This window comes from Melanotaenia boesemani, chromosome 9 (assembly GCF_017639745.1).
Source record: "Melanotaenia boesemani isolate fMelBoe1 chromosome 9, fMelBoe1.pri, whole genome shotgun sequence".
Classification (NCBI taxonomy): domain Eukaryota; kingdom Metazoa; phylum Chordata; class Actinopteri; order Atheriniformes; family Melanotaeniidae; genus Melanotaenia; species Melanotaenia boesemani.
In genome coordinates, this window is record NC_055690.1 from 7,693,187 (window position 1) to 7,708,784 (window position 15,598).

Genomic DNA, 15,598 nt, shown 5'->3' on the forward strand with positions numbered 1-15,598 from the left:
AACACTTTTTTTTTTTTTTTTTTCAAGCGTTGTAGTTGCTTCTAGACCGGCAACAGGTGTTCACATTCATGGGTCACCCCTTTCTAACTCCCTTGGCACGCCTGTAGGGAATCAACCAATCAAAATCCTCTTGTACTCATGAAGATGCTTTCCCAAGAAAAAGCTCCTCTCATTCAGAAAAGATTACAAACTATTTTAATAGTGGGAGTAAAGCTAATTTAGAGTTAAGATTAAGAGTTAATGAAGAGGACATGTCCACACTTTCTCACTGCAAATTTGCCATAGACCTCAGAAGTATTGACTCACTAACTGCAGGAAACATAATGGTTGTCTGAATTCGTCTCTTTGAAAACTGTAGGTGGTGATTTGCATATTAGCAGCAGGAATCCACAGATTTTGGTCATGAATTGTCTCGTCACTTAAAAGAATTACATAATTTGGACCAGATGTCCCAGTTAAAAACTTGATTTTTGTCACTGTGGAATGATATGAAACTTTCTACATATTCTGCAGGTACCTCATCTGGATGATTTCATTTTAAAGTTAAAGTTTAGTAAACTAACTAACTAGTAGCAAGTACTGCTCCATATGGTGGATAAGTCAACTTTATTTACTTAGCCACCATTTACTCATATAACAACCTTAAAAAGCCAGTTCATTACCATACAACAACCCATCTGACAGTTCTTTAAATACTTAATGCTGAACCAGCAGATGGATAGCTGTGGTCTGTAAAGTGGCTAAAACAGAAACTCAGTGGTCTTGTCTTCAGCTACAGCACAATTAACAGCTCTGTGAGAATAGAAAACTTTAAAACACTAGCTCGTGCCTTCAACTATGACATGTTTCTATCTCTTTAGATTGAACAGATAATGGTGTTGATTTGAGAGGTTTGCACCTTCTCCTCTGATGGAGAGAGCAAATCTTCTTGCCATGGAAATGGTGACCATTCAACAACACCTCGCTTTGTGGTTTCCGTGACAGCAGAACTGTTAAAGTGCCAGCAGTCTCACCTGAAAAAAAATAGCCACACACTCCCCTTGCACAGCCACAAAAATTCAACCCCCTCTATCTACACTTGACTACTTATTCTATAACATCACCATCTTTAACTAATTCATCTTTGAAAGAGTTACCTCCACAAGGACAAAATAAAATCCCAATATTTAAACTCACAAATAATCCCAAGCTCTTTGTGTCTGGTCTCAATTTAATGGATTATCTGATCTCAGTGATTCACCATTTCTTAGCAGAAGATAGAGACGGCGCTGCAGAGAGCAAAAATAGTCACACATAGCTCTTTTGTTAACATGCAGAGTTTTTTCACAGCTCACTGTGTGCTCAGAGTTGGGTTAACCACAAGCGGGCTTAATGGGAGGGGAGGGTGAAAAGGCTCTCATGAATTTTCTAATGAAAACTGAAACTGTATGAAGCGGTAGCATGTTCAGGAGACAGATAGACTTTAACATGTCAGCAAGATGCAAAATGCTTCATTTTGAAATGTAGACATTTTTGCACGTTACACCAGGAAACTTCTTGGATGAATTTCAGAGAATAGAGCGAACTTCCTAGTTTAGCCCTGGTGGTAATTTCAGCGCTTAAGCAACAGCTTCACTGTTGAGAAAGGAAGAGTTTAAGAGAGAGAGGACTAGTATGAGCAGAAATTGCTAAGAGTAGAGGAAGGAAGACATGTGAGTATCAACTACTTTCATACCAGTTAATATTGATGTCTCTGAAATTGTCTGATTAATTACTATTATTATTAGATCTTAGAGAAAACTAATAAACAGGTTTCTAAAACAACATAAAAGCTTTAATTTGTCAACCACATTTTTTCTCTGTTTAAGTTAAATCCATTATCTGTTATTTATGTGCATTCATGCAGATACTGCATGTGCACATAAATGTGTCCATATGTTGGCGTCCAGGGCGTTTCACAGTCAAGTTAATGGGACAACAGCCATCCCGTGGAGGAGCAGCTTGAGGAGACTGTCACTTCTGGAGAAGCTCAAGGGCTGCCAAGAAGCCTGGTGTCCCAAGGCACCCTGGGATAGAGAAGAGGCCCATGCTGCCATATTTGGTACACCTGTTGGGGTAAGAGATAATCAACCCTTAATTTAATTATATGAAATCAAGCCACCGATGTGCCGTCAAATCAGAAATAGTTCTTGTAGAATCTACTTGTTAAAACCTTTTTTTGTTGTTTTCACTTTCCAAAGCTAAATATTTAGAATATGAATGTCCGTCTTCTACATTTCCAGGACTAAAGCTTGTCTCATACTTGAAACCAACTTGAAATGCTAAACCAAGAAGTGACATGCTCGGAGAGAGCATTTTCCCGTATAAAGATCACGTAGACCTTCTTTTAAGATGCTCAAAAAACCTTTGCAGCAGGAATTGGCAGCAAGTTTTGGAGTTTATTTTCAGTCCATCCTCAGTGTGAGAAGGACTTGCTGGTTTGTAATTTCGCTGCACTTGTTGCAATGACAAATAAATTTCTATTCTATTCTATTTATGCTTAATGAGAGCTGCTTAATCCATCTATTTCACTGAGTCGCTCTTATCTATCCATAAAAATCATACAAAAATAAATCTGTTTTCGCAATCTGGCGCAATCTTGATGCTTCAACTTGTCTTAGTCACTGGTTTTATTTCAGCCTGTTTCACCTTCACAGTACCAGTCAAAAGTTTGGACACAACTATTCAATCCAATAAAAGTGTCTCCAAACTTTTGACTGGTAGTGTATTCACTGGTGCCTGGCTCTTTCAGGTCTGGATCCTGATAGCTTCATATGTAATTGATCTCCAATCATCTGGGAGCTAATTCTTGGCTTTTCGTGTCCATATGCTTTTTTATGACCTTGTTGAATCTTTTTATCTTCTGTCCCGAAGACCTTTTCTAGTTACTGACTAACAGTACCAGTCCAAGGTTTGGATGCACCTACTCATTCAAAGTCAGTGAGTGGGTGCATCCAAACTTTTGACCAGTACTGTATTTTACTTAATCTGCTTCATCTGAGCTGATGGTGTACAATAATTAAGTGAACCTAAATATAAAAAAATTACACCCAATAAATCATGTCTTCCCTCATACGACCAAAAAGCATTTAGCTGTAGAGGAAGGATTTGAACTCCTTATTTCTCGTGGTCGGTGTCTCCCATCACTCTCTTTCTTTTGTTTTTCTCTCCCTGCTCTGCTTATTTCTATAAAACACAGCTTGCAGTATTCAATGGTGATGTTCTCATTTAGTTTGCTGCTTGTCCTCTCATACAGTCCAAGATTTTATGATGTGTCTGAAACAAACAGAGCAAAAACATGCTGCTATTAGAGGCCGCAATTTAATAAACTAAAAATATTGAGCTCTGTTAACCAGGCTGACATGCATGCTCTGTGTTTTATGAAAGCAGTTCCTTTTTCTCTTGGGCATCTGCTGATATGCTGCCGAATGCAGAAGTAGTGTTGAATAAAAGCGTGTGCATATTAGGGAAATGACATTACAAAATGGATATGTCAACAGCAAGGAGAGACCGTGAGTAGCATGAATGATGAATTTCTGTATCTGTATATGCAGATTGTTTTCAAGTGTGAGATTTTGATAATAACCCAGAAATGAAAATATAACTGGCAGCAACAGGTCATTGACCCGAGACGGTGGAGGATTACTTTTGTTTTATATGTTTACACAGAAGCTCTCAAAGTGTTAAAAGAATGCAGAGGTTGTAGTGTGATCTTTGTTCAAATGTTAAACCAAAACAAAAGAATAGACAAAAATCGCTTGGCTTAAATCTGCTTGAGTAAAAGGATTTTAAATAGACGGTTACCGGAGAAAGTCTCACTGCATGTCTCCACATTTAAAGTTTGGTAGCTTCAAGTGAATGTGCCTTTACTTCTGTGCACCCTAAGCCTGAAAGCCACTTCCTGTGCGCGCGTGCGTGTGTCCGTGCATGTGTGTACATTTATAATTTTATGCATGTTGTCATGTGAAAGCAACTTTAAACAGCCTGTGGGTATGTTGCTATATGACTGAGACATTGCTTTATGTCTTTAAAAACATCTCAGTCTGCAGGTAAAATTTCATGTGAAAAAAAAAACACTTTATTATTTTCTTTATTGTTTTGACCAAGCAAATGTTTATTTCTTTTATTAGCACTTTGCATGTATAATATGAAAATAAATAAATGAACAAATAAACAAATTATTGTAAAAATAAAATTAAAGTGGGTAAAAAAGTAGGTAAAATAACCTAAACAAAAACGGCAAGAAATTAAATAAAAAAAAAAAATAAATAAATTAAATAAAATAAAACCTGCTATCAGCCTGTAAGTATAACCTAAATCCTGATAGGTGTAAATCCTTAAATGAGTCGACAAACATCCACCTGATAGTCAACCACTAGTTTGATATACTGTCACAGTTTTAATCTGTCCCCCGTTAGTCGCAGTCTTCTCTCCATGTTGCTTCAGATTACCTGCAATTTCCTGTGTTTGCTGATTTCACTGGGTTTTTTTTTTTTTCTAAAACCTTTGATAAATGAACAGACTGACATGAGACGTGTCGTGAAAGCAAAGAAATCTTTATTTAGACACTTAATGACACATTTTATGCAAAATGAACTCTGTTGAGAAAACTTCATATTAACAAGATGTTGCATATTATCCCAAACAATGGGAGGTAGAACACTTCAAATGTTTTTATGTATACATATCTAAGATACCTAACCACTGTCCTGGTTAGGTATGTTGCAGCAGGAAAACATCCAAGACCTGCAGAACACTGACCCCTCAATGTCTCAAGTTCATGATCACTGATATAAAGTACACATTTTTTCCCAGTTCAGTTTAGGCATTGGTGATAGAGAACAGGAGTGGTTCCAGTATTTTTTGGAAGGATATAGGTCTGCAGATAAGTTGGGAGCACACTGGGAGTAATCTTTTAAATGGCAATATTGCCATGTTTAAGTCTATTGGAGGACAAAGACTCTCCAACATAAGCACACAATGCCTGGGGTGTGTGAGTGTTATAAGTGAGAATTTCATTGTTCAGGGAAACTTGTTTTCTTACTGTGCAAATGACAAAAAACGCTTTGAATCTTGAATGTAACAAGACTTGATTCTAAAGAACAAGCGTTAACCTTTTAACTTCAGTTTTCTATTTGTATTTTTTTAAGTTGCTAAAAATAAGGCTTGAAAGAGAGATATTCATCATTTACGACTCCTGAATAGACCCTAAATTTCAAACATATTTATCATGGGGGATTGATGGGACTGTTTACCCTGCTATTAAAGATTATATAATATGAAGTAAAGTAGATATGTGCCCAGCACAACATTCTGCAGCTTCCTGATAAGAAAGTTTTAGTTAGCAGATAAAATCCAACATTGCGGAAATGGCAAAAAACAAAACCTCAAAGGTTTAGACTGCTGCAGTGAATGGACCACAGGGATACTTTCACAGAGGTCTAAAAAATGCAGCCACCTCTTCACTCCTTTCATTGACGGTATTCACTGATGTTAGATGTGCCTGTAGGTTTTATTGCTGAAGAACTGACGGTGTAAAAAATAGCCACAACAATAAGCTTTCGGAGCTGCAAGATTAAAGCAGACTGGTTCTATTAGACAAGAACGCGGTACAGAGGCTAACAAGAGACCAAGTAGACTGACTTGGTTATTTGGGGTGTCTCCTAATATTTTCTCATGAGGGAATCTTTGCCCATCCTCTCCCATTTCTCTAAGCCCTTACCTATTTCCATTATTAAAACTGTATAAATACAGTATACATGCAGTCATTTCTTTAGGTTTCTTTGCAGCCTGTTTGGTAACATTATAGAGAAAATATATTTTATTGTGTGGATACATGTTATTAAGTTGTGGCCACGGATAACAAACGTGTGGGAATGAGATAATTAAATTATTGCCATGTGTTAGTTTTTTAATGGGAATTTCTTGCATGTATGTTCACGGATTATTCTTTTTTTATTTGCTTTTATTTTAATGTTGGGATGAAATATAAGTTAAACAAATGAAGTTTAACTACATAACAACAAACTTAGACCATACACCCAAACACCATTTAACAGTAGCACCACAGTGTTATTGTTCCCCAAAGACTACAAGCTTGTCTACACTAGGGTAATCCTTAGGGCACACGTCCAAAAAAATCCCCCGAAATATTAAATATCCCAACCTGGGCGCCCAAATCGGGTCCCAGTGAAAAAATGCATATCAAAATCTGCTAACAATATTCCAAAACATACATCCTTAGTCATAAATAAAAAAGCTCTTTAGTAGAGCACACCTTGGATATCCAGTCAATATTTGCTCATGTACATATGTAGTTTAATGAGGTTAGGGAGCTTGTGTAGCTACGGTAGTGGAGTAGTTCATGTCTGTACTAGTCTTCACGTCTAAAAAACTCTACATGGAAGATGATGGCTTAGTTATCTTGTTTCCATATGTTAGTAATCCATATGTCCATTTGTTATCCATATGTTAGTAATCTATCAAAGTCACCAGATGGGCTCGGTAGAGTTCCAACCCTAATTAGACTAATTAGACTCTAATTAGACTCTAATTAGAGGTGCAGGTGTCTGCTCTCTCCATCTAATTTTCATCAGGGGATCAAAACCATATTATCTGTAAAACACAATCACCACTGTTCCATATAAGGGTCCAGTATACTGCGTCTCTGGGTTTATGTTTGCTTGACTGCTTTTCTTCTGTATATATGCTGCATGAATTTGATCCATATGCTGTACATATATATAGATATGTGACCCATCTTTCCAGGGGACTTTCTGGACTCAAGTAATGCAGCATTTTACTCAATAGCGATATCATCAAATCAAATCAAACTTTATTTATATAACACTTTTCAGACAAAAGTAACTCAAAGTACTTAAAACAATGCAACCAGGTGTAAACATGCACATACAAAAAAAAAAAAAACACAATTAAGAAAAGACAGCGTGCATAAAAAGCAGCTTTACCAAACAGGGAAGACAAAAACTAATAAAAAAAAACAAAACAAAACTAAAAGAATAGTTAAATGCAAGAAGTGAAATGCAGAAGTGATTTGAAAGACACCAGAGCTTCAGCTGACCTGCAGTTCTGTGGGAGCCTATTTCAAATTTTGTCCTAATTCTGGGAGTAGAAAGCAAGCCTGAACCTGATGAGCTAAGCTACCTGGAAGGTTCATATACTAACTGTTTAAGGCCAAAGTCCATCTCAGACCTTCTGGTATACTATGAACCTTCCAGGCAGCTGAGCTTAGCTCAGACCTTTGCCTACCCTGAATTAAAGTAAAAGAAAGTCTCAAAAGATTGGCACTCCTCTCTCACTTATAAAGTGATTTCACAAAAAACTCCAAAAAGTATATAAAATCTACACTTAAGATCTGCTTTCCACTCAATCAGAAACCATTTAGGAACATTATAAAAAACTGTAGAAGAAATTGGTTAAGATATAAAAATCAAAGTATACTCTTGACTTTAGAAATTATTGTTTGACTAAACAGTTTCAAGTCAAACTTCATTTACTGGATTTCTTTAATAGACTTTAGTCATAATTTCTTTTTAAGTGGGAGAAACTAAAAAGCTCAGTTGCTCTAACACAAGAGAATGGAAACAATGAGAGACTTTGTGCTGCACTCTGAGGTCTTTACACTGGCTGCTGATCCGTGAGAAAATAGACTTTAAAGTTATGCTGCTGGTCTATCAAGTTCTGACTGGTTTACGACCAGAATACCTCCTAACCTAGTATGAATCTGTATGAGACCCTCAGATCATCTGGTTCCAGTTTCTTATCAGTTCCCAGAGTCAGAACCGGACATGGAGAAGCTACATTCAGCTTCTATGCTCACATGTCTGAAACAAACTCCCAGAAAGCCTCAGATCAGCTGAAACACAGTTTATTTAAATCAAGGTTAAAGATCCACCTGTTCTCTGCTGCATTTCAATAGTTTTCTTACTGTTTGTTTTAAGCTTAGATTTTTACTGTTTCTATCCCATTTTCTTTCTCCTTCCTTTATCTTTTGTTTTAAATGTAAATTCTACTTATGATTTTCTGCTTTATGATGATGTTTTAATGTCTCTGTAAAGCACTTTGAATCACCCTGTCATTAAATTGTGCTATACAAATATTCTTGCCTTGTCTAGCCCCTCACAGATCACAGAGGGCACAGACAAACAGCAGCACTTATCAGCACATATCAGCACTCACTATGGTATGCTGCGTACGTGTCGCTCTATGATCCAGATCCAGCCAGCCCTCTAATGAAACCCGATGCATAGTTCAACAACTGTACTAAATTGTCTTCATTCACTGCTTCCTGGTTGCTGCCAGCGTGAACAGGCTTCTGTAACATTTCAGACATCCAGAAATGAGTCACTGTGTTTCCCTGTAGAGTTTCCTGGTTGTGAGGGACACTGTGACGACTCAGCCCAGCCTGCTGTGTGTGTCTGCTGGACCACAGAATGAGGTGCTTGATTATGACATCAAATGCACAGGCACAGGTACGAACCAACTTCATCCACACTGTTTTATCTGTGTACATTGCACTCTCAGCTCTGTCTTGGCAAAGTTATTACAGGTGAGAACATATTTAATTTTATGGTTCCTCTCATACTGAAAAACCTTGTTCATTTTTAAATTTTCTCTAAAGAAGATTAGAACTATACATACATGTTAATTAGCTGACCTGCACTACCCTGCTGATTATAAAGAACACACAGGTGGGAAACAACCTCATTTCTTGTAAATGTAGCAAGGAAGTAAAAATTTTGTCAAAGTGGCAGTCACTTTTTTTGTAGAAGTTCCCATCTGTCGTGTTTCCAAGAATGTATTTGTTAACATTTAATGAGACTGATGCTGCCCACTCTTCCTGTTTCTCTTTGACAGTTTTCCAGCTGTCTGAGTCTCGTCTTTCTTTCTCTGACCTGCCTCAGCTGGTGTTTTTCTACTCTCTGACCAGGTAAGAACATGCTGTACCACTGATATCTTTCTGCATGTTTGAATTTAAACTTTTAAATATTTTATGATCAGACATGCACAAAATTAGCACATTATCGCTGTTCTAACTTTCTAACTTAAACAGCTAAATCAGCAGCTGCTTTAGCATTATTGCTACTTTCAAGTCACAGCCCTTTTTAAACCACTGTACATTATTTCTGTTATTATTTCTCTCCATCACCCCCTCCTCTGTATCAGGGATGTGTTGGCTGTTTGTCTGTCCATACCTTGCTGGATCTACAGTGTAACTGAGGCGAACAAAGATCGTTTCTCTCAGCTCGAACCAAGTGAGTTCTCAAATCTGTGACATCCCCACAGCAAAATTTTAAAAAACCAGGGGGGCATATTTGATAACCTGTCTTGTTTAATCTATCTATTGCAGAAACTTGGCTTTCCACACCGGCTGAGCAACAGACTGAAGAAATGACCCACAGGGAGCCAAGCAACATGATGTGTTCAATACAGGTATGTTGCTTCCTGTGTGTGTGTAAAAGTGAGATAAGAGTACTGAACTCAACTACAAAATAACTTCCTTATTTTATTCATTGAGGAAGTATAAAACATGTTTATTTCCCTTTGTTTGTTTTAAAAAACTGTTACCAAGCAAAACAAAAAGTCTCCTCAGGGGACCGGTGGCAGAAATTTAAAATGAAATTTATACACAAAAATACCACAAGGCCAGGCAAATACTAAGTACAAAGCAGAAATACTACAAAAAGGAATTAACATGCTGTGAGAAAACTGAGACTAAAACTCATTTCCACAACAGATAGGTTATAACAAATTTTACAATTTGCCATTTCCTGATAAATAAGAAGAAGCTCATCACATATTGGTGTTTAGTCAGCAAGCTGCTGAATGTCCAGACTATCCTCCAAGTATTACTTTGGGATGTGTAGTGTTTCCCATGCTCATGATGTAATAATAATAATAATACTAAGTTCTAAGTTAGTTTTTGGCTAACCAGCACTATGTGACAAGTTGGAAATGCAAATGTGATCTCAATTATTTATCACCCTTGAATAAATTCAAACCAGCCTCTGTGATGCTGGCATGAACTAAGTCAGAAGCACAATTAAGGATGTTACTGCTGAATGCTTGGTCTATTATGAAGAAAACACGTGTTGAGTAACATCACTAAGTTTAAGAAATTAGACTTTTTGTTTATGATGTCCCATGGATTATACATTTCAAGTGGAGCACATGCTGTGGTGCTTATAAACCATTATTACATAAATATATAATTATAACTTATTGAATTTTTATTTGCCACTTGGCCCTAGTAGGCTTAATGGCTTGTTGGTGGGAACATTTACTGCTGCCGTGTGTGTGCGTGTGTGTGTGTGTGTGTGTGTGTGTGTGTGTGTGTGTGTGTGTGTGTGTGTGTGTGTGTGTGTGTGTGTGTGTGTGTGTGTGTCTCTTTGGCTAGGCAAGTATTTTATATGAATTGGCTCATATGAACACAATTATTATAAACTGGACTTTTGTGAAGCATGTATTGAATTTGTTTCAGTTAGATAATAACTGAACAATAATGAATTGGATTGTCTCTGTAAAATTGGCTTGAGATGACTTTTTTATGAATTGGCACCATACAAATAAAGCTACACTTACCTGAACTAATGCTGACATTAATTGGCCTTTGAATGTCCAGCTCCTCTTAATTTTTGATACAGCTGCTCAAAAACAATCTAGATTGATCCCTACTACTAATGCGGTACCCTTGATAAACAGTAATGTTTGTGATTAAGAATACCAGAGCCAAGTAATTTTCTAATTATTTCCAGACTATCTTTTATAAAACAGGTCTTAGAAAAAAAATGTCAGCTAATGAATCTATTAATGGTTTAGAGAATAATATTTTCACAACAGTATGATTTAGTCTGACTTGTGTGCTCTCAATTGAAGCTGATGTAGGAGACCATGTTATACTGGTGCTGCTTGATCTCATTTCTGCATTTGACAGAGTAGATCAAAATATTTCACTGACAGGTTTGGAGAGTGGGTGGGTATTTCATGAACTTTTCTGAAGCGATTTTAATGAAACCCTTCTGGAAGGCATTTCTCAAATTGAAAAAAAATTTAAAAAGAATTCTGTGCTATCAGGTGTTCCCCAAGGTTGTGTTATGGGCCCAGTGTTATTTGCACTATACTATACTAGTTACAATCCTCTTCATGTGAAGTTGAATGCTATGTTAAACACATTGTATTCACATTAAATTCCAGTGCCCAAGTGACTATTAAACAAGTCAATACTTCACAGGGAGACATGCAGTAACCTAAAACTTATCTCATGGACATATTGTTTTGTTCAGTGTCCCACTATCCTGAACTTTTAATTTGTGCATTTGTTTTCCTAAGCTGACTTCCACCAATGGAGCTCTGTGCATTATCAATCCACTTTACCTTCATGAACATGGAGATGATTGGCTGACACACAGGCCGACTCCTCAACAGCCATCAAATTACAGACAAGAGCGACGTCTCAGCACCACCCGGGCGTGGGCAGGGGCGGGGTTGCTAAATAAACGAGCCATCTCGTTGGACCAGGAATCTTCTACTGCCAGTACAGACACCTCAGGTCAAAACTTGACACATCTATACAAGGGTTATGAATTTATTGTGTTCATGTTTAATGTTTGCATGTCATGTTTTCCTTGTTTCAGGTCTAATAAGAGCTTGGTCAGCTGATTTCCCACCTAGTCCGCAAACCCCTCAAACCCCGCAAACGCCACAGATGTCACAATCCCTGCAAACCCCACAAACCCCGACAACGCCACAAACCCCACAAACTCCACAAACTCCACAAACACTAACAGGGGTGGTACTCAGGAGGTCCAGCCGTGATTTACCCCACAATGCCCTTCAAAGAGCAAGTACAGGGAGCCTGTCCACCCCTTCTTCCCCCAGAACCACAACAACTGAAATGCAGCGTCACAGCAGCCCTGTGCCTCAGTCTCCTCATAGGGTGTCCTGGATCGAAAATGGATTTTGGCTGCCTCCACCCCGGCCCTCCTCTTATCTTCAGCCTCCATCACTGGAGCTTGACTCACTTTCAATCAGCAGCATCGAAGAAGAGCCGGAGTCTCAAATTCCAAGCTCCACATCTCAACACCCCTCATCACACCGTTTGGCTGATAAAGTCATGAATCGTATCTCAGCTATGGGCCAGGTGTTTGGTGGACTGGTCTCTCAGAAGAAGAGACTGGCTAATCGTGTGATTGAGCTGAGTGAGAAGAAAGGTGGGGCATTCGCAGAGGCTGTCAAAGGGTTTGTGGAGATGATGCTGAGGGGAGGGACTGATCCAAGCAGAGCAACAGGGCCTGATTTCTTACAGGAAGTGAGATCAGCACTCATGTTACTGAGGGAGATACTGCTGGACAATCAAGACATCCAGATATTACTGGAGAGTCTTTCTGACTTAAATGACTCTGAGATTGGTTAGTAAACTCACTCTGATCTCTAATATACAAATGTCAAATATTTGTTAACATGACTGTATGAAGAGTGCTGATGTCTCCTAAACTATGTTTTATTGTCCTGTAGACTCCTTGGTGGAGATTTCCCTTCACAAAGTGGCTCTAAAGCCCATCTCTACCCACCTCTACACTTGCATTCACACCTATCGGACCAATGATGGATGTTTTGAGCGTCTTCGAAGCAACCTGCGTGTGCTGGAAAAGAACAGTGTGGAGGGGCTTGGAGGATCTGCAGGAGTGGGAGTTCCTGATCCGGTCAGCCTGGAGCGGATACAGCAGAGGTGGACAAGTATGCATGAGACATACTCCCCAAACAAGAAGATTCAGATTCTTCTCAAAGTGTGCAAAAGCATCTATCACAGCATGAGTGCTAATGCTAGCTCAGGTAGCCTGGTGGTATTTTGTAATAATTCATATTCCAGTCTTACATTGCTGCTGCTGCTGGTGCTGCCTTGTTCACATTTTAGTCTTCTGCAGGGACAGTGTTTGGAGCAGATGATTTCCTGCCCTGCTTGACATGGGTGCTGCTCCACAGCGACTTGGTCACATTACAGGTAGACACAGACTACATGATGGAGCTGCTAGACCCCATGCAGCTGCAGGGAGAGGGTGAGGCAAATACACTCAGACACACTCATGTTCATTAAACCAATTTAAGCCTGAACATGCAGAAAGTTTTGATTGCACCACTGAGACTGCCATCACTCTCTCTATATTCTCTTATTCTTAGGTGGCTACTACCTTACAACGCTGTACGCCGCTCTGTACTATATCAGCAGCTTCCGGCCACGACTAGCTGCCCGCCAACTTAGCATGGAGGCCCAAAACTCTATAAACCAATGGCATCGCAGGCGCACCCTGCACTGTAATCAATCACGCCGCAGCAAGCATAGACGGACAATTCGGAGGCAGGTGTGTCGAGAGACGGCCGTGCAAAAGTCTGAGACAGAGAATAGTGCTGAAGAAGGAAAGGAGATAAAAGATGATTCTAACATTGACGAACCAGAGCAGCAGAGTGAAAGCAGCACAGAAGCTGTGCCAGCGCTGAAGGACAAGACGAAGATGGCACAAAAACCCAAGGACCAATCAGAAACCTCTGCTCCTGCATCAGACTGTCCACCTGTGACACAGCAAGTGATGTCAAGCAAACAGGAAGATGGAGATTGTGTATTCAGAGAGGACAATCAAAGAGGACCATAACAAAAAAAGATAAAGACCTGAAAAACACACTGCCTCTTGACCTCAAATTTTGGAGAGTTCCTCAAAGTTTTCCTTTCGAGACAAGCCCATCCTACACAAGGTGAAATTTACATACATGGCAGCTGCCATATTTGTGTCACCATTTTTACTATGGTGTCTCTGAATGGAGAAATAACTCTGAGCTTTAAAAATGCAGTAATAGCTTTGATAGGTCCCAGAATAGATTAATAATTTTTAAATGAAAATTTAAAAATGAAAAGCACAATGTTACAAGGCGTCTGATCCAGGTTTTTAAACCTGCAGCGTCCACCGCTTCACAAATCCACTCCTTTGGACGTAATTCCCGTTGTCTTCTTTCTTGCAGCAGTCATTTAAACATCATAGAACAGCAACACTCAGCTGTGAAGTCATGTCACATTTTCAAACCTCATCACAGAATAATTTTCCATTAATGACTAAAACTCTGTGACAAAAAGCACTGAGGACAGATTCAACTTCTGAAATGTCCTAATAAAGATTGTTTTACTGAGTGGAGTCTCTCTAAATATTTTCAAAGTTTAGATCTCAGGTCACGTTAAAATTGTCAAAGAATATTGGCTCCATTTTAAGCCATAATACAGCTTAGAAATTAATACAATTGCGGTAGATTGTTGTTTAATATTTACTTCCACCATGTTAATGTATGGTGATTGGATGGTGCCAATTTTATGCTTACATAGCACAGGAGGGGGCGTAGTCAACCCTCATGTGTCTGCCATAGTGTTTACATCTGACCTTAATAAAAGGCACATAGAATAAAACAGTACACGGATACACAATTTTGTACTAGTGATCCCCCGCCACTAGATTCATGAAAATATGTTTATGTGTGGAAAAATTTTTCCCCCTGACAGCCACCATTTATTCACAACTCTGCTTGGCATTTGAAGTAATATCTTTCTCTTTTTTAGTACTAGATGCCAGTAATTTTTACACACTGTACCTTTAAGAGAAGGAGATATGGACAATAAAAACCACAGACCAGCTTAATGTCAGCGTATACAGACACATGCAAAACGCCAACGATAAGTATAACTAGCTTCCAAACAAATAAAAAGTGTCAGTAAAGGTAAGGTCATGTAACCCAATTATTTTGTCTTTACTTGTTTTGTAAATTTTTAAAAAATGGTCAGTGAATTTGAATTTACATATTTAAGTGAATTTTTAAACTTACCAACATCTCTGTGAATGGGGTTTGTACTATGCCTGTTCCCAAAAAGCCGAAATGTTGTGTAAAAATTTGAAAACACGCCACAAGGTGGGAACTTTTGTTGGGTTATACTGTTGCCATTGATAATCGAATAAAATGTATACAAATTTATCTCTGGTTTTTGTAACATAATCTACTACTTCTTTATTATTATTATTATTATTATTATTATTATTATTATTATTATTATTATTATTATGTTGTTGTTGTTGTTGTTATAAATGAGTTGCTTTTATTACAAATTAGCTGTTAGAATGTTCTTGTGTTTTCTGTTCTTTAGGCAGACATGAAAACTAAAATAAAAGATCACACCGTTAGTCTCTGAAGTCATTTCCATGTGAGGTGTAATCTGACGTCAGACCACTAGAGGGCAGCACTGAACCTCCTCTGAGAACAATAGCAAGTGCCTCAGTCGGTTTGATTTCAAGGGAACACACATAACAACCCATAGCTTAATTTCGTGTGTTGGGAGTTTAAAAGCACGATTGTGTGAGTCACGTTTGAATAGACAGGGTCTTACCTGCTGTAGACTGTGATTAAAGTTTATAGTTAGGAGAAGAATAGAAGAGGTCTGAAGGGCGAGTCAAGCTAACTACTACTAACAGGAAATGTTTGCAGTCTAATAAATCAAACTCAAAATCTAATAGTGTACAAGCTAACACTG

General features: G+C 38.4%; 1 protein-coding gene across 1 annotated transcript; it reads left to right on the forward strand.

Moving 5' to 3' along the window:
- Positions 1–16: 16 nt before the first annotated feature.
- rinl (Ras and Rab interactor-like) lies at positions 17–15,045 on the forward strand. The gene is made up of 11 exons (XM_041994553.1): positions 17–1,691; positions 1,886–2,094; positions 8,402–8,510; positions 8,896–8,968; positions 9,205–9,293; positions 9,389–9,471; positions 11,368–11,587; positions 11,673–12,446; positions 12,553–12,870; positions 12,963–13,094; positions 13,216–15,045. Exons 2-11 carry the CDS (start codon positions 1,915–1,917, stop codon positions 13,683–13,685), a joined length of 2,448 nt encoding a protein of 815 aa, XP_041850487.1. The 5' UTR covers positions 17–1,691; positions 1,886–1,914; the 3' UTR covers positions 13,686–15,045.
- The last annotated feature ends 553 nt before the right edge of the window (positions 15,046–15,598 follow it).

What these genes read in the sequence shown, in the direction of transcription:
- rinl (XM_041994553.1), top strand. Translation starts at nt 1,915, where the DNA reads ATGTTGGCGTCCAGGGCGTTTCACAGTCAAGTTAATGGGACAACAGCC. An exon ending in CATCAAATGCACAGGCACAG is followed by an intron (nt 8,511 to 8,895) that starts GTACGAACCAAC and finishes TCTCTTTGACAG; the next exon opens with TTTTCCAGCTGTCTGAGTCT. An exon ending in TTTTTCTACTCTCTGACCAG is followed by an intron (nt 8,969 to 9,204) that starts GTAAGAACATGC and finishes CCTCTGTATCAG; the next exon opens with GGATGTGTTGGCTGTTTGTC.